Source organism: Salvelinus sp. IW2-2015, linkage group LG4q.1:29 (genome assembly GCF_002910315.2).
Source record: "Salvelinus sp. IW2-2015 linkage group LG4q.1:29, ASM291031v2, whole genome shotgun sequence".
NCBI classification, from domain to species: Eukaryota; Metazoa; Chordata; class Actinopteri; order Salmoniformes; family Salmonidae; genus Salvelinus; species Salvelinus sp. IW2-2015.
Window position 1 is genome coordinate 3,726,297 of NC_036842.1, and position 24,502 is coordinate 3,750,798.

Sequence of the window (24,502 nt, forward strand, 5' to 3'; positions counted from 1 at the left end):
TGCAACACAAGGATCCAGCTGTCAATCAAACCAGCACATTGGAGGACACACGCATACAGCAGAAGGGAGGTGTGAAGAGTAGTCCTATGAAGCATTTTGTGACAAATGTTTGCTCGAAAAAGGGCGATATACACACGTCATTGATTGACTGATTAGTAGGACGTGACCATGTCACCTGACCCATAACATTATTTAATGTATAGCCATTTTTCCGAGTCAGGAGAAGTTCAAGGCCCTATGGATGAAGAACATCCTAGTGTTAGACACGGGGTCATGGCTAGGCCATGTGGTGGCATGAGGTTAGCTAAGACCTCTCACTATGACTAAGTGAGATCAAAGCCACAATGTTCCAGTGTTCACATGCAGCATGGGCCAGAGGATGTGTGTGGGGACAGATGGATTGGACTGTACCTCAAAGCTCATCTGTAATTTAAACAGTCCTGCATCTCCTCTCCTGCCTCACTGGGTACTGCTGGGCTACATTATTCAGGGGCCAGCAGTGTGGGGTGGGGGCGTGTGCACGCATTTTTGTGTATGCAAACGATCTGTGGTAGTCGTGCACGAAGACTCACCTGGAATTTTGTTGACATCTGCGGAGAATAGCCAATCGGCAGCCTTCTTAGCATCTGGCCCGGTGAGGTAAAACTTTCCAAAGTAGGACATGTTAAACACCGAGACTCCATGTCTGCACGTCAGACACTCATTTTTGATCTGAAATACAAAATACACATCCCTGTAAGGACTGAAAATTCAGCTGAAAAATCTGTCAAATGAATTCATGAAGCAACATTCGGTCACTAAGTGCTTTACAGTAACCCAACCAAGACCCCAAAAAGCAACTGCCAGCACAGTGGCAAGGGGAAAAAAATACTAGCCGGAATAAACCTGGAAAGGAACCAGATTCAGAGGGGGAGTCCCATCCTCTGGTTGTACCGGGTAGAAGTTGAAAGTACAAACAGATGCTTACCACGTTGTGATGTGGAGGGTAGTCAAATGTGTACTCCTTGCCAAGCAGCTCGTTGTATTTGTAGTTCTGGTTCTTGCTAATATCATAAGCCCCGTACCAATCATAGTCCAGAACCTACAACCACAAACACACATTAGGACAATGGTCAAAAACCTCTCTGTATGGTATGAACTTGCTTTCAAATCCTTTCAAGAAGAACAATTCATCATCATCCATTGTGACAGGTGTCCCTGGAACCGTTTCTAGGGCTTAAGTGCCTTGCCCAAGGGCACAACAGCAGGAGACAGATCAAGGATTTCAGACCAGCAACCGCTCAGATGCGTGTTTCTTACTGGGGCAGCACCGTCCTGGTTGAACCATCCTGGTCTCTCCCAACCATGTCTCTCCTGGAAAACGCAGCCCTGCTCCGTCAGAACCTAGAGAAACAGTGACACCACTATTAGCATTACAATTAGCCTTCACACACGAATAACACAGACAGAAGGGGTAAATCAGACACGTCACAGGGGCTACAACGTTTTCTCACCACCAAATATGGTAGTCAGAGGAGGAAGTCCAGTCAAGGGTAGTGGGAGAGGATGGAGCTAGGTGAAACTAGGCCGACAAAGCAAATTCTCTCATCGAAGAAACATCTGATCTTAATACATTTTGTCGGTTCCCAAAACTACAATATGTTACGAACACGACATTTTAGAGACGAGACGCTTTGCCAAAGTTGTAAAAAATTGCCCACGTGTCTGAGACGTATGTGGCAGGATCTACAGACAATCGCGGACTACAAAAGGGAAAACCAGCCACGTCGCGGACACCGACGTCTTCAAACATAGAACGTGGGGAATGGTCAGAGGCGATCTAAAGAACACTAATGTCATATGGTGTGTTATTTTGTGATGCCATTAAAAATGTTATAAAGGAAATACTGTAACTTGGAAAGTATACACACTACATAAAGTTTCCAGCCAAATCTTTGCGCATGAAATATGAACAATTATTAGTGTTTTTGTTAAGAGAGGGACATGATTTTAGGAGCCATAAGAGATAATGGTTTTACATAACTCTGCACAGTGACAAGTCACGCCCCTGAGTGAGGTCAGAGAGCGTGTCAGCCTGACGGAACTGCCCTTTTGAACAAACTGTTTAAGAGTTACCATATCAGACCAGAGAGATGTAGAGCTGCAAGTCAGGTTTAAAGTGGTTTGAACTCTGAATGTCAACACGAGGTAGAGACGATAAAGTCAACTTCCGGACAATCACTGGTACGGCTGAATAGCTGTCATAAGTAAAGTATCTAGAAAAGTTCATTTAAGTGGGACCATTCTACTACTCTTTTCACACCATTGTATTCCGCTACTCTCATCACCCCCACTGGGAAACATCGACATGGCTGGCTAGCCTATCTTCAAATAAGCATCTTCAAGAGTGAATGGAAGTAGAATAAACTCTGTATTTCTGTTCAGGACTACACAACAAGTCACCGGATGACTGCAGAGGAGAAAAACAGAGAAAACCCTTTTGGACAACAAGAGCCTTACAAGCGTGCCGCGAAAATTCCCAACCCCCTTTCAAAGGCGGCCCGGTTCGGAGAGATACACAGTAAACCAAGGCATTTTCACATAAATACATTCATGTTTTCTTACTCCAAGCCGGCGGCGGTTCATGTGCAAAGTATAAGTGAGAGTAGTTTCTAAATGTACCAACGTTAAGTGTCTGTCCCTCTCTCTGTCTTTTGTAACAAGCAGCCATATTGTTGTCAGTTCACTAGGGACCTGTTTCTAATGTATTAAATGTGTAAGTTTATCCTGTGTTACCATTTAGTTGGCTAGTAAATGAATAATTAAACCAATTTATGTAGTACTGAATCATTAGTAAGGCTTGCGTTTTTGCAGATGCAAGGAGGTTACAACTGTTCAGAATGATGATATGATACAAGGTTATGATTAATAAGTTCACTGTTTATAGATGTAATAAGTAAAGACCTTTAGTTTAATTTGGGAGATGGTAACTCTAAACAACCGCTCTCGTGGTGCCCCAATTCCCAATGAGTTAATTGTTATATGATTAATTTAAGTTGGGTAACAATTAAACAAACATAGTTGATTAGATATATAACAGTCAAATTAATGTTAAAGTAAAGTGACGACATAGGGGAATCAAAAACAAAATTGGGCCTTACTGTTGAATGCAGTCTACATGAATTGTATGGCATAATGAAATTATACACCAAAGAGCAGTGGGCAGGATTGTCGTTGAGTGTGTGTTTGCTTTCGACCCAGATAGAAGGGAAAGATTGTCAGGTATACAACATCGGAGTCAAAGGGTCAGAGTGTGTAGGGTGAATTATGACATTTCCAGAACTAGGACATAAGGGCCAGCCGATTAAGGTAATTTGAGAAAATATATTTGTTCGGTCAAAGCAAAGTATTATCTCTCCGTCTCTCGCGCTTCGGGAGAGAGAATAGACGTGGCGAATATTTCTTCATGTTACCGCGAATTCCAGTAACATTGCTAGCTAGAAACGCCGACTGGGTTGAACATGAGACGTCGTTAGTAAACCCCCATTCCCGAATTGAAGGGGACCATTTTTGTGCTTGAAGTGAACATTCTTGTACAAGAACGGCTATCTTTGCATTAGAGGCTAACAAAGAGGGAAGCCATTTTCCTTTTTTTACAGCGGAAACCCCACCTTGGGAGATGGAGGAGTTCAACTTTCAGGGGTAAGTGACCCCTTGTGGTGAAGAATCTGCAGCAATTTCTTTGGGGGGAAAAATTATAAATCCAATGTGACAACATCTTCTCATATCTGTAACAACTGGTTACACTTCATAATATCCAACCAATCTCAACTGATTGGATATTGTTGTCTCATTCGATTTAACAACTGACTTGCCTAGTTAAATAAACAAGCAACTTAAATTGCCACACAAACACTTCCACCAGGTTGATATTCAGATAAGGACCAAATTAATTTGTTCCAACCAATGAGTCATTTAAAAAAAAAAAAACGTTTCCACCTTAACCTAGATACAGCAACGCTTTCAGGTTAATTCAAGTTTAGTTCCCAGATAGCCTATACAGGTATGATTAATCATTAATATTGGTAAATCATTTACATTTGCAAATTCATTGAAGTCCAACTCACACATTACTGATCCAATTGATTCATTAACTTCTATAAATTCATTAAAATTGTTTTTTTGCAGCTTCCAACGACTCAAATTAGTGAACCCTCACAACATGGAAAGATTGATCGCTGACCACAGCAGCGATATAATCCAAAACTATACCAAAGGGCTTAGAATGTTAGATGACAATGCAATAATAAAAAAAGAACAGCAGAAATTGCGACAAACACCCTCCAAAATAAACCATCAGATGCAGGCCTTGTAAAGGTTCTCTCCAGTTTAGACCTGAAGTATGGCCGCCAGCAGAGATTGACATTGGTCCAGTACTGCAGTGCACAGCAAAAGCACGAGCAAGAAACGGTTGAAATGAATGGACAGGTGTAGAGAACCAGGAAACTAATGACAAAAGCAAATATATATTGTGGTATACCAGGAGGTCTACCCCGGGGGATGGTAATAGAGGGGATGTACGTGAGGCGACGTTGGCTCCCTCTGCTGGGAATACGGGAGCTGGGCACCCCGACACGGACAGCTAAGTGGAGGTAATTAGAGGAAAGTGCCAACCAGCCGTGGAGGCTAAATAAAAGGAGAACGATGGCACCACGGGAGAGAAGGGAGAGAGACGGACACCAGTTAAGAGAGAGAAGGAAGACCGAGCAAAACCTAAGTTATTTCTTTGATATATTTATTTTCTGTCTAAGTATGATATATTTTCCTAAAGCCTCCCTGTCTCTATGTCAATCTCTGCACGCTCAACCCAACACCCCACGGTTTACCACAAATTATATACACTGCTCCAAAAAATAAAGGGAACACTAAAATAACACATCCTAGATCTGAATAAATGAAATATTCTTATTAAATACGTTTTTCTTTACATAGTTGAATGTGCTGACAACAAAAATCACGCAAAAATTATCAATGGAAATCAAATTTATCAACCCATGGAGGTCTGGATTTGGAGTCACACTCAAAATTAAAGTGGAAAACCACACTACAGGCGGATCCAACTTTGATGTAATGTCCTTAAACAAAGTCAAAATGAGGCTCAGTAGTGGATGTGTGGCCTCCACGTGCCTGTATGACCTCCCTACAACGCCTGGGCATGGCTCCTGATGATGTGGCGGATGGTCTCCTGAGGGATCTCCTCCCAGACCTGGACTAAAAGCATCCGCCAACTCCTGGACAGTCTGTGGTGCAACGTGGCGTTGGTGGATGGAGCGAAAGACATGAGTCCCAGATGTGCTCAATTGGATTCAGGTCTGGGGAACGGCGGGCCAGTCCATAGCATCAATGCCTTCCTCTTGCAGGAACTGCTGACACTCCAGCCACATGAGGTCTAGCATTGTCTTGCATTAGGAGGAACCCAGGGCCAACCGCACCAGCATATGGTCTCACAAGCGGTCTGAGGATCTCATCCGGTACCTAATGGCAGTCAGGCTACCTCTGCGAGCACATGGAGGGCTGTGCGGCCCCCAAAGAATGCCACCCCACACCATGACTGACCCACCGCCAAACCGGTCATGCTGGAGGATGTTGCAGGCAGCAGAACGTTCTCCACGGCGTCTCCAGACTGTCACATGTGCTCATGTGCTCAGTGGAACCTGCTTTCATCGGTGAAGACACAGGGCGCCAGTGGCGAATTTGCCAATCTTGGTGTTCTCTGGCAAATGCCCAACAGCTGCACGGTAAGCACAACCACCTGTGCGCGGGCCTCATACCACCCTCATGGAGTCTGTTTCTGACCGTCTTTGAGCAGACACATGCACATTGTGCCTGCTGGAGGTTATTTTGCAGGGCTCTGGCAGTGCTCCTCCTTGCACAAAGGCGAGGTAGCGTCCTGCTGCTGGGTTGTTGCCTCCTACGGCCCTCACGTCTCCTGATGATAACTCGGCCTGTCTCTGGTAGCGCCTCCATGCTCTGGACACTACGCCCGACAGCACAGCAAAACCTTCTTGCACAAGCTCGCATTAATGTGCCAATACCTGGATGAGCTGCAACTATGCACTGAGCCACACTTATTGTGGGGTTGTAGACTCCCATCTCATGCTACCACTGAGTGAAAGCAGGCCAGCATTCAAAAGTGACCAAAACATCAGCCAGGAAGCATAGGAACTGAGAAGTGGTCTGTGGTCACCACCTGCAGAACCACTCCTTTATTGGGGGTGTCTTGCTAATTGCCTATAATTTCCACCTGTTGTCTATTCCATTTGCACAACAGCATGTGAAATTTATTGTCAATCAGTGTTGCTTCCTAAGTGGACAGTTTGATTTCACAGAAGTGTGATTGACTTGGAGTTACATTGTGTTGTTTAAGTGTTCCCTTTATTATTTTGAGCAGTGTATATACACTCCTAGCTGAGGAACTGCGTTTGAGAATGGAACAATTAAAAGAAATGGGAAAAACTTATGACAAAGAATGAGCACAAAATCGTCTTCTACAGGAACAACGCGATTTTGCCAAAAAATAAATATGACGAAGTCCACACCAAACTAGATAAATCTGACGAGTTATCTACAAACAGGGGTGCGCAACTTGAAAACATACATGCAGTTTTGATGAACAACACTCAAAGCAATAATGTTCTAGTCCACATGATGCAGACCAAAGATGACCAGTTAATGAACACAATGATCAAGTTGGATGACAAAACAGCAGAACTCATTATTAATTATGGTCAGCCATTAATTATGGTCAGTAAAGAAAACTTTAAGCCCGTATCTCAATTCAAAAAAACGTGTCAATACTTTGCCCCTTGATAACCAGCGCGTGAAAGCGTTACATATTCGCTGCCCATATCATTGCATAATGCAGAAAATACACAAGAGTTCAGGGGCCTTGCTTTAACAAAGTTAACCAATTTTCACTGTAGTGTCCAAAACATCTTTCAAGCTGTCAGGCATACCCTTGGCAGCAAGAGCCTCTCTGTGGATGCTGCAGTGTACCCAAGTGGCGTCGTGAGCAACTGCTTGCACGAGCGTTACCATTCCACTACGTCTCACTGTCTTGGCTTTTGCGCCATCAGTACAGATACCATCACATCTTCACCACCAAAGTCCATCCGATGTCACAAAGCTGTCCAGTACTTAAAACAAATATCCTCTCATGTCCTGGTTTCCAGTAGTTTGCAGAAGAGGATGTCTTCCTTAATTGAGCCCCMATAAACTTAACGGACACATACCAGGAGCTGTGCCAGACCCGCCACGTCTGTTGACTCATCCAGCTGTAACGCATATAATTCACTGGCTTGTATGCGAAGCAGTAATTGTTTCAAAACATCCCCTGCCATGTCACTGATGCGTCGTGAAACAGTGTTGTTTGATGAAGACATTGTCTGTATAGTTTTGCCTTTTCCCCCAGCATTGTCCCAGACATATCCATGGCAGCAGGAAGTATTACATCCTCCACAATAGTATGGGGCTTGCTTGTCCTAGACACTCGGTAGCTCACCATATAAGACGCTTCTAGCCCCTTCTTAATGGTATCTGTTGCTTTTATATATGTCTTACTACTCAAAGTCATCTTTATTCTCGCTCAAAAAACTCCTGTGGCTTATTTTTCAAAATTGTCATTTTTTGTTTCTAAATGTCTGGCCTAGAGTAACGATTAACGTGATTGGGTGTTAATTATTTGACTAGGCTACCTGTGTTTGACATTGTGTTGTTATTTCGCTGAACAATAGATGGTTTAATTTCATTGGAAAATGAATACCTGCTCTAGAAGATATGCTAAGAGATGTAAAAAAGCACAAAAGATTTGAGAAAGAGGAAAAAGATAAGTCACCATGACTAGGCGTGGAATTGCCGGAGAACAGGTCCACCGAAATTAAACACCACTAGCGAGGACATAAACGATCAAATTACCCTCGCTCTCACTCAAATCAAATCAAATTTTATTAGTCACATACACATGGTTAGCAGATGTTAATGCGAGTGTAGCGAAATGCTTGTGCTTCTAGTTCCGACAATGCAGTAATAACCAACAAGTAATCTAACCTAACAATTCCACAACTACTACCTTATACACACACAAGTGTAAAGGGATAAAGAATCTAGTACCATAAACAGATAGTAATGCAATGAAGCTGGTGGCTCAACAGAAACGGCCATGGCAGATGCAGTTAGAATAGCGATATACAACGGCTAAAGCGCTACATCATAACATATGAAGATGGTACCTGTAGGGTATGTAAACATAAAGTGGCATAGTTTAAAGTGGCTAGTGGTACATGTAACTTACATAAAGATGGCACAGATGCAGATTAGATGATATAAAGAGTAACAGTATATACTATGAGATGGGTAATGTAGGGTATAGTAAACATTGTATTAAGTGGCATTGTTTAAAGTGCTAGTGGTACATTTTTACATATTTCATCAATTCCCATTTTTAAAGTGGCTGGAGTTGAGTCAGTATGTTTGGCAGCGGCGTAAATGTTAGTGGTGGCTGTTTACAAAGCTTGATGCCTTGAGTAGAAGTGTTTTTCAGTCTCTCTCCTGCTTTGATGCACCTGTACTGACCTCGCCTCTGATGATAGCGGGGTGAAAGGCAGTGGTTGGGGTGTTGTCCTTGATGATCTTATGCTTACATCCTGTGATCAACGGGTGGTGCTAAGGGATTCTGGAAGGAGGTAGATATTGCCCCTGGTGATGCGTTCTGCAGACCTCACTACCCTCTGGAGAGACTTACGTTGTGGGCGGAGCAGTTGCCGTACCAGGCGGTGATACAGCCGACAGGATGCTCTCGATTGTGCATCTGTAGAAGTTTGTGAGTGCTTTTGGTGACAAGCCGAATTTCTTCAGCTCCCTGGGTTGAAGAGGCGCTGCTGCGCTTCTTCACAACGCTGTTGTGTGGGTGACCAATTCAGTTTGTCCGTGATGTGTACACCGAGGAACTTAAAACTTTCCACTTCTCCACTACTGACCGTCGATGTGGATAGGGGGGTGCTCCTCTTGCGTTTTCTGAAGTCCACAATCATCTCCTTTGTTTGTTGAGTTGAGTGTGAGGTTATTTCCTGACACCACACTCAGAGGCACCTATACTCACTCGTAGGCCGTCTCGTCGTTGTTGGTAATCAAGCCTACCATTGTAGTGTCATCCGCAAACTTGATGATTGAGTTGGAGCGTGCCATGCAGCAGTCGTGGGTGAACAGGGAGTACAGGAGAGGGCTCAGAACGCACCCTTGTGGGCCCAGTGTTGAGGACTAGCGGGTGGAGATGTTGTTACACCTCCCTCCACCTGGGGGCGGCCCGTCAGGAAGTCCAGGACCCAGTTGCACAGGGGGGGTCGAGACCCAGGTCTCGAGCTTGATGACGAGTTTGGAGGGTACTATGGTGTTAAATGCTGAGCTGTAATCGATGAACAGCATTCTCACAAGGATCCTCTTGTCCAGATGGGTTAGGGCAGTGTGCAGTGTGGTTGCGATTGCGTCGTCTGTGGACCTATTGGGTCGGTAAGCAAATTGGAGTGGGTCTAGGGTGTCCGGTAGGGTGGAGGTGATATGGTCCTTGACTAGTCTCTCAAAGCACTTCATGATGACGGAAGTGAGTGCTACGGGGCGGTAGTCGTTTAGCCTAGTTACCTTAGCTTTCTTGGGAACAGGAACAATGGTGTCTTGAAGCATGTGGAACAGCAGACTGGGATAAGGATTGATTGAATATGTCCGTAAACACACACACCACGCCAGCCTGGTCTGCGCATGCTCTGAGGACGCGGCTGGAATGCCGTCTGGGCCTGCAGCCTGGAGGGTTACACGTTTAAATGTTTTACTCACTCGGCTGCAGTGAAGGAGAGCCCGCAGGGTTTTGGTAGGGGGCCGTGTCAGTGGCATGTATTGTCCTCAAAGCGGGCAAAAAAGTTGTTTAGCCTGTCTGGGAGCAAGACATCCTGTCCGCGACGGGGCTGGTTTTCTTTTTGTAAATCCGTGATTGACTGTAGCCCTGCCACATACCTCTTGTGTCTGAGCTGTTGAATTGCGACTCGTTTTGTCTCTGTACTAGACTTAGCCTGTTGTGTGATTGCTTGCGGAGAGAATAGCTACACTGTTTGTATTCGGTCATGCTTCCGGTCACCTTGCCCTGGTTAAAAGCAAGTGGTTCGCGCTTTCAGTTTCACGCGAATGCTGCCGTCAATCCACGGTTTCTGGTTGGGAATGTTTTATCGTTGCTGTGGTACGACATCGTCAATGCACTTCCTAATGAACTCGCTCACCGAATCAGCATATTCGTCAATATTGTTGTTGTACGCGATGCGGAACATATTCCAATCCGCGTGATCGAAGCAGTCTTGAAGCGTGGATTCAGATTGGTCGGACCAGCGTTGAACAGACCTGAGCGCGGGAGCTTGTTGTTTGAGTTTCTGTTTGTAGGCTGGAATCAACAAAATGGAGTCGTGGTCGCTTTTCCGAAAGGGGGGGGGGGAGGGCCTTATAAGCGTCGCGGAAATTAGTATACAATGGTCTAGTGTTTTTCCAGCCTGGTAGCACAATCGATATGCTGATAGAATTTAGGGAGTTTTGTTTTTTTAGATTAGCCTTGTTAAAATCCCCAGCTACGATGAATGCAGCCTCAGGGTGTGTGGTTTCCAGTTACAAAGAGTCAGATAAAGTTCGTTCAGGGCCATCGATGTGTCTGCTTGGGGGGGAATATATACGGCTGTGATTATGATTGAAGAGAATTCTTGGTAGATAATGCGGTCGACATTTGATTGTGAGGAGTTCTAGATCAGGTGAACAGAATGACTTGAGTTCCTGTGTGTTGTTATATGATCACACACTCTCGTTAATCATAAGGCATACCCCCGCCCCTCTTCTTACCGGAAAGATGTTGTTTTTCTGTCGGCGCGATGCATGAAGAAACCAGCTGGCTGCACCGACTCCGTTAGCGTCCCTTGAGTTAGCCATGTTTCCGTGAAGCAGAGCACGTTGCAATCCCTGATGTCTCTCTGGAATGCTACCCGTGCTCGGATTTCATCAACCTTATTGTCAAGAGTGGACATTGGCGAGTAGTATGCTAGGGAGTGGAGCGCGATGTGCCCGTCTCCGAAGCCTGACACGAGACCGCCTGTTTTCCCCTTTTTCGGCGTCGCACAGGTCGCCGGCTGGATCAGATCCATTGTATTGGGTGAAGGCAAAACACTGATCCTTTCGGGAAGTTCATATTCCTGGTAGGAACGATGATGAGTTGACGTTAATCGTATATTCAGTAGTTCCTCCCGACTGTATGTAATGAAACCTAAGATTACCTGGGGTACCGATGTAAGAAATAACACGTAAAAAAACTAAATACTGCATATTTTCCAAGGAACGCGAAGCGAGGCGGCCATCTCTTTTCGGCGCCGGAAGTCTTCGAAACCCTATCCAGGGCCGACTCGATCAAGAAACAAGCCCACGGGCTTTGACTATAGACTCAGATAGAAATGTTGTGACGCACAAGGTGACCCACATCCCAACAGCCAATTCCACTCAAACGCCGATAAGTCGATTTGTTTTCACCATGAACGCAAATGACCCATCACGCCGTTGCGATCACTCACTCCACTTTGTGAAGAATATGACCAGAAAACAAAACTCAGACGCCATACCTCAAAACAGTCGTGGAGGACTGCTTAACCTGTGATGCGCTAATTGAGTCGGGCTCGACAATATCGCTCATCTCTCAAACACTGTTCAATGATTTCAAAAGGGCTGTGAACTCGGCTAAACGTTGGTTAATTCTTGACGCTACGGATCCCGTTACCGGGATCATTTTCCTAAACAACCACTGAATTGCAGAGTGCCAAATTCAAAAATAATCCTAAAAATATTTATAATCATGGAATCACAAGTGAAATATACCAAAACACAGCTTAGGTTGTTGTTAATCCACCTATCGTGTCAGATTTTGAAAATATGCTTTACAGCGAAAGCAATCCAAGCGTTTGTGAGTGTATCAGTCAATGCTAGAACAGTTAGCCTTATATTAGCTTGGTCACGAAAGTCAGAAAAGCAATAAAATTAAATCGCTTACCTTTGATAATCTTCGGATGTTTGCACTCACGAGACTCCCAGTTACACAATAAATGTTATTTTTGTTCGATAAATATTAGTTTTAACAAAAAAACGCCATTTGGGTTGCGCGTTGTTCAGAAAACCACAGCCTCGTTCCTGAAAGGCATACAAATTCTAAAAAGTATCCATAATGTTCGTAGAAACATGTCAAACGTTTTCTATAATCAATCCTCAGGTTGTTTTTAACATACATAATTGATAATATTTAAACCGGACGGTAACCTTTTCAATAAAAGAGAGAAAGAAAATGTTGAGCTACCCCTCTCCCGCGCAGGAACTAATCAAAGGACACCTGACTCGTTTTGAAAAATCTCGCTCATTTTTCAAAATAAAAGCATGAAACTATGTCTAAAGCCTGGTCACAGCCTGAGGAACCCATTGGAAAAGGAATCTGGTTAATACGCCTTTTAAATGGAAGAGGAGCAAGCAACAGAACAGGGATTTAAAATAAAATAAAAACACTTCCGGGTTGGATTTCCTCAGGTTTTCACCTGCAGAATCAGTTTTGTTATACTCACAGACAATATTTTGACAGTTTTGGAAAGTTTGGAGTGTTTTCTATCCTAATCTGTAAATTATATGCATATTCTACGATCTGGGCCTGAGAAAGTCAGTTTACGTTGGGAACGTTATTAAAAATAAAAATAAATCTGGCCCCTAGCGTCAAGAAGTACATTTTTTTTTTTTTACGGAATGATGCGACACTAAACTTGAGGTTTCACTCAGACTACCTCGCCTCTCACAATGCGACCCATGCTGAAACTACACTTCCAAAATGTATCGCTTGTTCACCCTGTGTATGTTACCAGCCTCAAAACTGAACACCTGCTACTCGGAGCAAACTTGATGGATCGTTTGGTCCCACACTGATGGATTGGAAAAACAACCAATTGTGGTCACAAGTAACCATGCCGTCTCCACTGACCATACTGTCTCCTCACGCTGGCTGCAACACAGTGATCCACAAGGAATATCTGTCGACAGGACTCGTTGGGAAACAGACATTTAGACACCTCTTGGTGCAGATATTACGATATCTCGTCCCATTCAATCAGCAAACCGGAGACTATTCTTTTCATGATTTCAAGCCAGCATTCTCCGTGAGTGAGCAACTTCACTCCTTCTTGGAGTCATGCGATACTGTAGCTAAGATGAACTTCTCTTGTCCTTCAGAAACTTCTGCAAGCACCGCGGCCGTCTCAGGAAACAAAGCATCAACGTTCAGAGATGACTCTGCTTCCGATGATATATTTTCCACTTTGAGGGGGACTGAAACCCCTTACAATGAAACTAGTCCTGCCACTGACCCGGCGACTCCGACTGGTGAAACACTGTGCAATATCGCTGAAAGATATCCTCATCTCAGTTCGCAGGTACTGGAACGGTCGCCACACACGGACGCTGTGGTGAATGGCAGACCACAACAGGCAGACGACACCAGAAGATTTGGTTGAAAGGTTATAGCCAATCTACTAACAATGCGGCTGCTGACAACCCGTACAAAAGGGTCCAACCTTTTCGTTTGAGCCTCAAACACCAACCGCTGGTCGGGGGGGGGGGGGGGGGTTGTGTCCCAGGACACAAAGGGGGGGAATACTAGCTCAGACCCATGATGAGCCTTTCGAGTTTAATTCGGGAGATGGTAACTCTAAACAACCGCTATCATGGTGCCCCAATTCCTAATGAGTAAATTGTTACAGGATTAATCTAAATGGGGTATCAATTAAACATAGTTAGTTGATTAGATAAACAACAGTCATCAGATTCAAGTTAAAAGCAAAGTCACGACGCCATCAGGCATTATCATAACTAGTATTGAAAAGTTCCTATTAACATTAAATACCATAGTGTCACCGTCTTTATTATTGAACAATTACCATAATCATTACTTTTCTTCGGTCACTAATGGACTCCAATTTTTTAAGTGCCTAGAAATGAGTAATCTCTCTCTCAACAGTTATAACCCTGGTTGCTAGGCGATCCCCCTCGTGCTGAGATTCTGAAGGAAGGCTCTCTTGGCCAGGAGTGGAGAGGTGGGCAAAGTCTGTCACAGGCTGCCGTCTTCTCAACCAGAAAACATGCATTTTCCTGCTTTTATAATGATAATAATGCTGCCGTATCATAATTATACTGAACAAAAATATTAAAAACACAACATACAACAATTCCAAAGATGTTACTGAGTTACAGATCATATAAAAGGAAATCAGTCAATTAAAATAAATTCATTAAATCAAATTTTAAATTTGTCACATGCTCCAAATACAACCGGTGTAGACCTTACAGTAAAATGCTTACTTTACAAGCCCTTAACAATGCAGTTAAGAAAAATAAGTGGTAAGTAAAAGATAGATAAAGGGGGATACCGGTACAGAGTCAATATGCGGGGGCACTTGTTAGTCGAGGTAATATGTACATGTAGGTGGAGTTATTAAAAGTGACTATGCATAGATAATAAACAGCAGCAGCAGTGTAAAAGAGGGGAGGGAGATGCAAATAGTCTGGGTAAATATTTGATTAGCTGTTCAGGAGTCTTACGGCTTGGGGATAGAAGCTGTTAAGTCTTTAGTACGTAGACTTGGCCCTCCGGTACCGCTTGTCGTGTGGTAGCAGAGAGAACAGTCTATGACTAGGGTGGCTGGAGTCTGACCATTTTTAGGGTCTTCCTCTGACACCGCCTGGTATAGAGGTCCTGGATGGCAGGAAGCTTGGCCCCAGTGATGTACTGGGCCGTTCCCACTACCCTCTGTAGTGCCTTGCGGTCGGAGGCCGAGCAGTTGCTATACTAGGCGGTGATGCAACAAGTCAGGACGCTCTCGATGGTGCAGCTGTATGACTTTGAGGATCTGACGACATATGCCAAATCTTTTCAGTCTCCTGAGGGGGAATAGGCTTTGTCGTGCCCTCTTCACGACCGTCTTGGTGTGCTTGGACCATGTTAGTTTGTTGGTGATGTGGACACCAAGTAACTTGAAGCTCTCAACCTGCTCCACTACAGACCGTCGATGAGAATAGGGGCGTGCTCGGTACTCCTTTTCCTGTAGTCCACAATCATCTCCTTTTGTCTTGATCACGTTGAGGGAGAAGTTGTTGTTCTGGCACCACACGGTCAGGTCTCTGACCTCCTCTCTATAGGCTGTCTCATCGTTGTTGGTGTTCAGGCCTACCACTGTTCTGTCATCGGCAACCTTAATGATGGTGTTGGACTCGTGCATGGCCATGCAGTCATGAGTGAACAGGGAATACAGGAGGGAACTGAGCACTCACCGCTGAGGGGCCCGTGATGAGGATCAGCGTGCCGGATGTGTCGTTACCTACCCTTACCACCTGGAGACGGCCCGTCAGGAAGTCCAGGATCCAATTGCAGAGGGAGGGTAGAAGCTTAGTGATGGGCTTTGTGGGCACTATGGTGTTGAATGCTGAGCTGTAGTCAATTAATAGCCTTCTCACATAAGTGTTCCTTTTGTCGAGCTGGGAAAGGGCAGTGGAGAGTGCAATAGAGATGACATAATCTGTGGCCCTAATCTATGAATTTCACATGGTTGGGCCAGGCCCAGCCAATCAGTATGAGTTTCTCCCAACAAAAGGGCTTTATTACACACAGAAATACTCCTCAGTTTCATCAGCTTTCCAGGTGGCTGGTCTCAGACGATGACACAGGTGAAGAAGCCGGATGTGGAGGTCCTGGGCTGGCATGGTTACACGTTGTCTGCGAATGTGAGGCCGGTTGAACGTACTGCCAAATTCTTTACGACGACGAGGCGGCTTATGGTAGAGAAATTAACATTCAATTCTCTGGCAACAGCTCTGGTGGACATTCCTGCAGTCAACATGCCAATTTGCAAGCTCCCTCAAAACTTGAGACATCTGTGGCATTGCGTTGTTTGACAAAACTGCACATTTTAGAGTGGCCCTATTGTCCCCAGCACAGGGTGCACCTGTGTAATGACCATGCTATTTGATCAGCTTCATGACACACCTGTCAGGTGGATGGATTATCATCTCGGCAAAGGAGAAATGCTCACTAACAGGGATGTAAACAACATTTGAGAGAAAAAAGCTTTTTGTGCGTATGGAACATTTCTGGAATCTTTTATTTCAGCTCATGAAACATGGGGCCAACACTTTACATGTTGTGTTGATATTTTTGTTCAGTACATAGTTCCTAAAATAATAGCAGCTGTTTTGATTGCTGTTGCCATGCCAATGGAGCCCTTCCATTACTTTGAGTTGGGAGCTCAGTTGGCTGAAGGCAGCATTGATTTAATCCAATATTATCTTTTTACTGCAGACGGATAAACCGTCAGCTGGAACAACAGATAAAACCGTTGTTATTGTGCGTGTGTGTTGAACCTTGAGTGTGTTGTGATGAGCACAGAACAGCACAAACAAATTGAAAAAAAGAGAACGCAATACATTGACGCGCGCATGCGTGTGTGTTTCGGGTTCATACGAAGTATTCGTAGCACGTGACTGAAGCTCAATCGATACAAACAAGACTCACGCGCACAACACACAGCACCGTTGATCAACAGTCACACAACACTCAGAGAGAGAAGCTTTATTTCTGATAAGACTGAGATATAATATTGGAGGTTAAGTGTCTCGTTTAGGAGCCATCTTAGCAAGGATCGCACGTGTAATAAACGAGCAGCTAGCAGCTTTATTGCTAACTATCTAATTCAACAGGCCATTACAAAGTGGGATGATCTGCTCACTAGATTAACGGAGAGAGGAGAGGGCTGGCTGCCAGTTAGAGGTATTTCTGGAACACTTAAGCAGGGCATCGTCTCTTTATTCAGTAGCTTAGCAACAAGTCCTACACACGCACACACCCGCTTACCTCAGGCACACAATTACACGATTGAGTTGAATGTGTTGTCGATCATGATCTCTTTTTTTTTTTTTTTTTTTAATCGAGTGTCACTTTCTTCAAATGACATGGCGAGAGGTTTTAAATAATTCCACCATCTGTTAATGATGTACTGTAATTGTCTCAAAGGGCTGAGATGTCAATTGAGGCGTACTATGAGAAAATATGGTAACTCATTTATTGTGTGCAGTGGTTGTAGAGTATGGCTTCACGGCTCACTCGCAGAGTAAAACACAGAGACAGGAGTGCGCACACACAAAGACCACTACTCCCCCCCCCCACCCGCAACACAAAAGCACGCCACACCCAATTTTCCATGTCATGTCGTCACATTACTCTGTCAATTAGCCAAAATCGCACGGTGAGGTGGAGAGAGGCTAATAGAATAAAACAACCAGAGGCACTTTCTCCTCCTCTCCTTCCTGAGGAATCTCTCTCCTTTATCTCCATCACTTGAATAAATCCAGACGACTGTCAGTCTATATTATGTGTTAACATGGTTAGCCTCCCAGCCAGACAGAGGCTTTAGTAGAGAGAGAGGGGTAGAGAGAGGGTCGGGAAGAGAGGAGATGAGAGAGGGGTCGACGAGAGAGAGAGGGTCGAGAGAGAGTGGGGTCGAGAGAGAGAGGGGTCGAGATGAGAAGAGGCGAAGAGAGAGAGAGAGAGAGATGGCGATCTGAGAGAGAGAGAGAGTGTTCTACAAAGTTATTGAAAGTGGTGTAGGGGGTAAAACATATGACATAATTAAATCAATGTATACTGGCAATACGTGCAGCATTAAAATTGGTAAGAAAATAACAGAATTCTTTAACCAGGGGCGGGGCCTTCGCCAGGGTTGCAATCTGAGACCTGCACTCTTCAATATTTACATTAACGAATTGGCCACTATTCTAGAAATATCCTCAGCCCCTGGTGTTAGTCTCCACAATTCAGAAGTTAAATGTCCACTCTTCGCAGATGACCTATGCCTGCTGTCACCCACAGCACATGGCCTACAGCAGAGCCTGGACCTGATAAAGCAGTACTGCCAGACCTGGACCCTAGCAGTAAACCTCAAAAATACTAAAATAATGATTTCCCAGAGAAGATCCAGATCAGGGAATTAGACCAAAGTTCTCAATTGGTACAAAATATAGAGTACTGTACACACTACAATTACTTGGGTTAAAAAATAAGCTCAACTGGACACCTTAATGAGGCAGTGAATGAACTGAGAGAGAAAGCACGCAGGGCATTCTACGCCATTAAAAAGCTAATTCAAATTGAAATACCTATTAAAATTAGGCTAAAACTAATTGAATCAATTACACTTTATGGCAGTGAGGTGTGGGGTCCACTTGCAAAACAAGATTTCATCAAATGGGACAAACACCCCATTGAAACCCTGCATGCAGAGTTCTGTAAGATTATCCTACATGTCCAGAGGAAAACTACAAACAATGCATGCAGGGCAGAATTAGGCCAATATCCACTAATAATAAAAACTCAAAAAAGAGCAATTAAGTTTTGGAAACATCTAAAATACAGTGACCCCCTCTCATATCACTACCAAGCCCTGCAATGCCAAGAGCTGAGCAAAGAAAAGAGTCCCCTCATCTAGCTGGTCCTGGGGCTGAGTTCACAAACCTGTTCTACTAACACACTGAAGCATCAGGACCAGAACATCCAATCAATCAGAATAAACCAAATTACAACAGTCAAAACAAAACTATATTGCTTATTGGGAAACACAAACACAAAGCAAAATGCAGTGCTATCTGGCCCTAAATCAACAGTACACTGTGGCTAAATACTTGACCATGGTTACTGATCAAAACCTTAGAAAAACATTGACAAAGTACAGGTTCAGTGAGCACAGCCTTGCCATTGAGAAGGGTAGACACAGGAAAACATGGCTCCCTGTAGAGGAAAGGCTGTGCAACCACTGCACAACAGCAGAACCTGAGACGGAGCTGCACAAAATGTCAAAAATATAAAACAATTAGAGTGTGTCATTTCCCCAAATGTGAAACCCTTATTCAAGGTTTCAAAGACCCCTCTGATGAGGATAGGCTACCCGTCCTGTTGGGGGAGGACGCAGAGAGCTGTGGGTTGGCAGCGCACTACATTGCTGCCTGCCATAAGTTGAGGGACAGTGTCTGACAGACCAATCAACCTGCGCATGTCCTCTACTGTATGCTTATTGTTATTGTTGAATGTATGGTTAATTTGACACTTGGTTATTGTTGTTACTGTTGTCCCGTTGACAATTTTGATTCTCATTTTTATATTGTAAATATCCAAAATAAGCTTTGGCAATATGTACATTGTTACGTCATGCCAATAAAGCAAATTGAGAGAGAGAGAGGTGTAGAGCGAGAGAGAGAGAGGTGTAGAGCGAGAGAGAGAGAGAGGGTTAGAGCAGAGAGAGAGGAGGTGTAGAGAGAGAGAGAGAGAGAGGTGAGAGAGAGAGAGACTTCTCCCCTCTGCATCTTCCTCTGCCGCTCACGCCTCGCTCTGCTCGCTAAAAGTGTCTCTGTATGTCCTTTTTCTACTCGCTCTATCTACTCTCTCCTCTCTCCCCGCTTTCCCATTTTCCCTTCCCTCTCTCTCTCGCTAATTATCGTCTCTTCCCTTCTCTCTTACCCTATGCTGTCCTCCCCCTCGATTCTCCCTTCCTTCTTGTCTTCCTTGCTCCGCCCTTTCATCTTTTCCTTCTCTCTCTCTCACATCTCCTCTGACATACAGAAATACTGCAGTTGATCTCAGAGGTCTTTTAAAAGGAGCACCGAGAAACAGTCAGCCCCTACTGCTCAGCCTTTCTCGCCATCCCTCCTCTCTTGGTGCTAAAGCAGAGGCTGGGGACCTCGTTCCCCCGTGTCGTCCATCCACCTCACAAATAATGTTAACAACGAAGCTAGCGCTGCTTCAATCGGTACAATGAGTTGGCCCTTTTATATTGGGATATTCAAGAGGCCACCAAACACTCCTGGAGCTGATTTGATTGCTACTCCAGATGACTCACTCAACCCATCTCTCCAGCTTCTTAAGTTAGTAACACATGGTGAAAAGTGCCATTCTTATACTTTAAAATAACATATATGATACTCAAGAAAAGTATGTCACCTGATACTATCTTATTAATGATTGTTAATGATCGAATAAATAATCTTGAAATTGAACTTATCAATTAATGCATTAAATCCTTTAGAGACGAACCAACCAGACGATTCTACAAATCCAACACACTCCACACTCATACGACAACTTGTTGAACTCCAACAGCTGGCTTAGAGCGTTTCTGAATCATACCATTGTCTGATCATCAAGCATCAAATACAATCTTGTATAAAATATGGATGTAAAATTCATTATTCTCAATTTTTTTGAAGACAATGATTTACGATAATACTAGACTTTTTTTCTCTATCACGTAAACACGCCCAAATACTTTATCCCCCTCACTAATAACCCCACCAGATCACCCCCGACCTCCACGTATGAAGCATATAAACTAATAATATAATCTAAAACATTAATCCGAAACACACAAATACACTCTTAAACCACATGTCAATTTAAAATTCTTTTCATTAAACAGATATGGGGAGAGGTGGCGTAGTTAGGCGGAGGACACTTTACAATACACACGTATAACCATCAGTGTCTACTATCTCCACATAATATATCATAACCAAAACACTTCTACACACTCTATAAATTTTTTAAAATAATTACTTACATCACCCCAAAACACTAATTAATCATTACCACTCATCAAAATAAATCATAACCATCTTTCACATATTTCTACGCATTTCAAAACAGCAAAAACATTAACACAACCGAATCATCCCCAATCACATCTCACCGCAGCCAGAATATTATTCAGAAGTACGAGAAATCTCCTGAACCGCGACATCATACAACGTGTTTTGACCAAAGAAAGCAACCCTCACAAAAAGTAAAATAGCCTCAAATTCTACGCATCTATTCAGATGATTATTTATATACAATAATTGACTAACATGAACCAATCACAAGTTACGGAATTGCACCATTTCTAATGAACCAAAGCCATCTCTGCCCCGAGACAGAGGTTAGTATATACAAAACAAACTGCAACTTTCTCATCCTTTAATTTCACACACACTGAACTAATATCATATTATACAACACTCTCTCATTTCTTGAATCCGTAGGCAATCAAAGGATCAAAAGACTGCGATTTCAGGAAAATTGGTCTAAACCGAGCGACCGTTTCCCGAGGTGTTACCAAAGACTGTTCAACCAAGCAAAGATGCCAGAACGCAAACGAAATAATAAAAGCCGGCAATAGTGAACAGTTGCATTTTAGAATTTTTTAAACAAACGTAAATACGGAACTGTTAGAAAACTACCGAAGAATTTGTGAAGGAGAAGCTGCACAAGCGCACGATCCCAAGTACGGTTTGGAATAAAACGCTGCGACAAGAGTCAATGGCTGGGAACCCCATCACTCTTGAAAACGTATATACAGCACTCAGAAACGTAGCCAGTTCGTGTTGCTTATACCCCTTTATACAACCATCCAGAGTAAAGTAATCTGGAATCCTTGACCTGTCCTATGAGCATATATCGGGTCCGCCATGAGCAACATTAATGCCTTTCTACCACTACCCATGAGACCACATTAGATATGTGCAACTACAGTATTTTAGGGTCTGATCACTACCAAAGCATTTTGTTGTCCCAAAGTAATAAGCGCAAATAGTGAACACGGGCTCTCGATCATAAGTGTGGAACAACCTACGCAGCGTAAGTTCTTTTCAGAAACATTTAGGGAGCATCCCAATTCAGAATCATGTCCTTCATCATGCCCTCCTGGAAACAGCATCCCGCCCATCATTAGTTATTGGCTAATGTCTAGATCACAGCAGACCGCTCGCGTCGTGCCATCACAGACGGTGCACGGCCTAGTCTGAGGCGGACCGAGAGCTTTGACAAAACCATCGCTCATGTGTGTGTAAGTGTGTGTGTGCTGTCCTGTGAGTGGAGTGGTCGTCGGTTTGGATACTGCAAATCCATACCTGATGTCATGAATAGCCTCTGATCAACATGCTACCTATCTCACGCCTCGGACGTCCGAGGATGAGCGCTGATGAGTCACAGCTAGGGTCAAGCTCCCTGACGCATGCAGCTACTGCTCCACCAGCGATGTCATATACTTACTGACCCACAACACGACACCCACCGAGTAGGACAGAGCCGATACGGCAGTACTTCTTCCACACCTCCACAGTCCTACCAGCTTCGTAGTCCAGCCCCTTAGATTCAGTGTTTGTCCACCTTCCAATTTTTAATTTGTCTCGTCAACACACTATATATCTTCCCTCGGCTTCTTCCCCATTTTCTTGTCCTGTAGTTCTTATCTCACACAACCACTATCTGAGCACCACACGGCTGAGAGGCCCCACTTCCTCTATCTCACATCTTCCACCTAATTGCTGCTACAGTACTCAACACCCAGGTTACATCTACTTTCATACACCCTACTGCTGTGTTCGTACGTTTCACTCCATCACGTCATTTCTCCCTTCATCACATATTTATTCTCCTCATCAATGTCTGACTAAGGGGCTCTAGAGGTGACAGGGAAAGGATCCGTCTACCATACTCCTTCCCTGTCACCTGGCCTTTTTGATTATGTCATCTGGTGATGTTGTGCGTTGTGTGCTGTGACGTCACATGGGGTGAGAGATGTCCTGTGTTTTACATTGAGTGATGATAGATTTAGATCCTTCAATCTAAGGAGGATCCACTCGAACACAAAGACATAGGAGATTAGAGAATCATGTGGTATGGAGACAACGGAGAAAAGGGAAGACCAGTGAAAGACATACGGCAAGAACACAAACAAGACGACGAACGAGAGGACGACGGAGCCCAGGATACGAGACAGAAGATAGTTAGATAAGGGGTGAGACCGTGCAAGGGACGAGAGAGAGCGGGGTGACAAGTGGATTAGCGATGAGGAGAGAGCGAGAAACTTAGAACAATTAAAAAGAGTTGAACAAGAGAGAGGATGAAAAACATGGACAGAGGGTGGAGGAGAGCTGGCACTGCCCGGGGGACTGGCTTGTTTATGACAGCAGCCAGTCTAGCTGGCTGGCCTGGCTAGCAGCGTCTCTGAAGGACGTTTTGCAATGTTTAGCAGACAGAAAGACAGATGAGACAGACTCATCGCGAAAGACTCATTAAAAAAATAGGGACCCGCAACACAGGCCTCACTAATTAACTAACGCCAATCATCCTGCCTCCACCAGTCGTGCGTCGCCTAGTCCCACTCCAAACCCTCGCCGTGTCCCCACTCCGACAGATCTTGGCGACCCCTCCAGAACCCAAACAGGGCCAGAGGAGACGGCCGGTAGATTGCATGCTTAAAACTTCTTGAACTATATAGGGGGATGGTGCTGCTTCCCAATTAGATATTTGTGTCTCCAAACTTAACATGCCTGCGTTGCCTAATTTCTTGATCTACAAATGCATATTATTGTTATTATTGGTATAGAAAAACACCTTCTATTTTCTTATTAAGTTGGAATTTTGTCTCTGAGTGCTACAGAACAATTTTCTACAGCACTATTTTGTTCATGACAGGTCAGATTTCAGAAATTTTTACCCTCTGATCTGGGGTCTGTTTATAGAGGCCACAGTGAATGCTATGAAGAAACCGACACTGCCTACTGTCTCCTCTGGGTGTCTGTACGTTCAATCCACGTTATGTCAATGAAAGTCGAATGGACGTTCACCAGCCCATTATAATGACAAAAATGTACAGCAGACGTCCTTTTCTCAACGTGCGCCTCAAGGTGAAAGGCCATTCGGACCTCCTCGTTCCAAATCGTTTTCTTAACCAGCAATTATTTCATCGGTCATGTTTTCAGTCGTTATAGTTTTTTAAAAACATCATTAAGTGTAGTTAATTTGAGACCGTCTTTATCATCAATTCTATATCCGTTTACGTGCGATTTGAGAATGTTCTTTGCTGTAGCGTTCTGACAAGTATTGGACACACGTTTTAGGGAGTCGGTCGTTGGTTGCGTGGACATTTCGGAAGACATGAGAGCAACTCTATCGACCAAAAAGGGACGTTTATACATAGAAAAGGATACATTGCCCAAGAATAGTGATGGAAGACAGCTTCCAGTACAGCAACTATTTAATTATGATAAACCGTAGTTTCTGTCCGCAATATTTCTAAAGCGCATAAATTCGCCATATTTGTTTGTATAGGCTTCACTTTGCGCAACCCTGTATTTGAAAAGTAAGATATTTTAAGAAATGTAATCCGCGGTTGCATTAAGAACTAATTTGTCTTTCGAATTGCTGTCAACCCTGTATTTTTTTAGAGTCAAGTATGAATGATTAGCCTTCAATTAAAACTAGCATCACTCTGAATAGATGACGTCAGCATATTGAGGCTTAACTTTCCTAGTATTTTTTATTGGTAACCGATCCGGTTTTGTATGG

The 24,502-nt window shown here is 43.9% G+C and overlaps 1 protein-coding gene across 2 annotated transcripts in view; it reads right to left on the reverse strand.

The window, feature by feature from the left end:
- Positions 1-24,502, reverse strand: part of sardh (sarcosine dehydrogenase) — a 103,177-nt gene that overhangs the window by 30,284 nt on the left and 48,391 nt on the right. For both annotated transcript variants that reach the window (XM_023983408.2, XM_023983407.2), the window contains exons 13-15: positions 1,300-1,383; positions 968-1,081; positions 573-711 (exon numbers count right to left, since the gene is read on the reverse strand). In XM_023983408.2, coding sequence (XP_023839176.1) covers positions 573-711; positions 968-1,081; positions 1,300-1,383 — 337 coding nt within the window. The remainder of the gene's footprint in view (positions 1-572; positions 712-967; positions 1,082-1,299; positions 1,384-24,502) is intronic.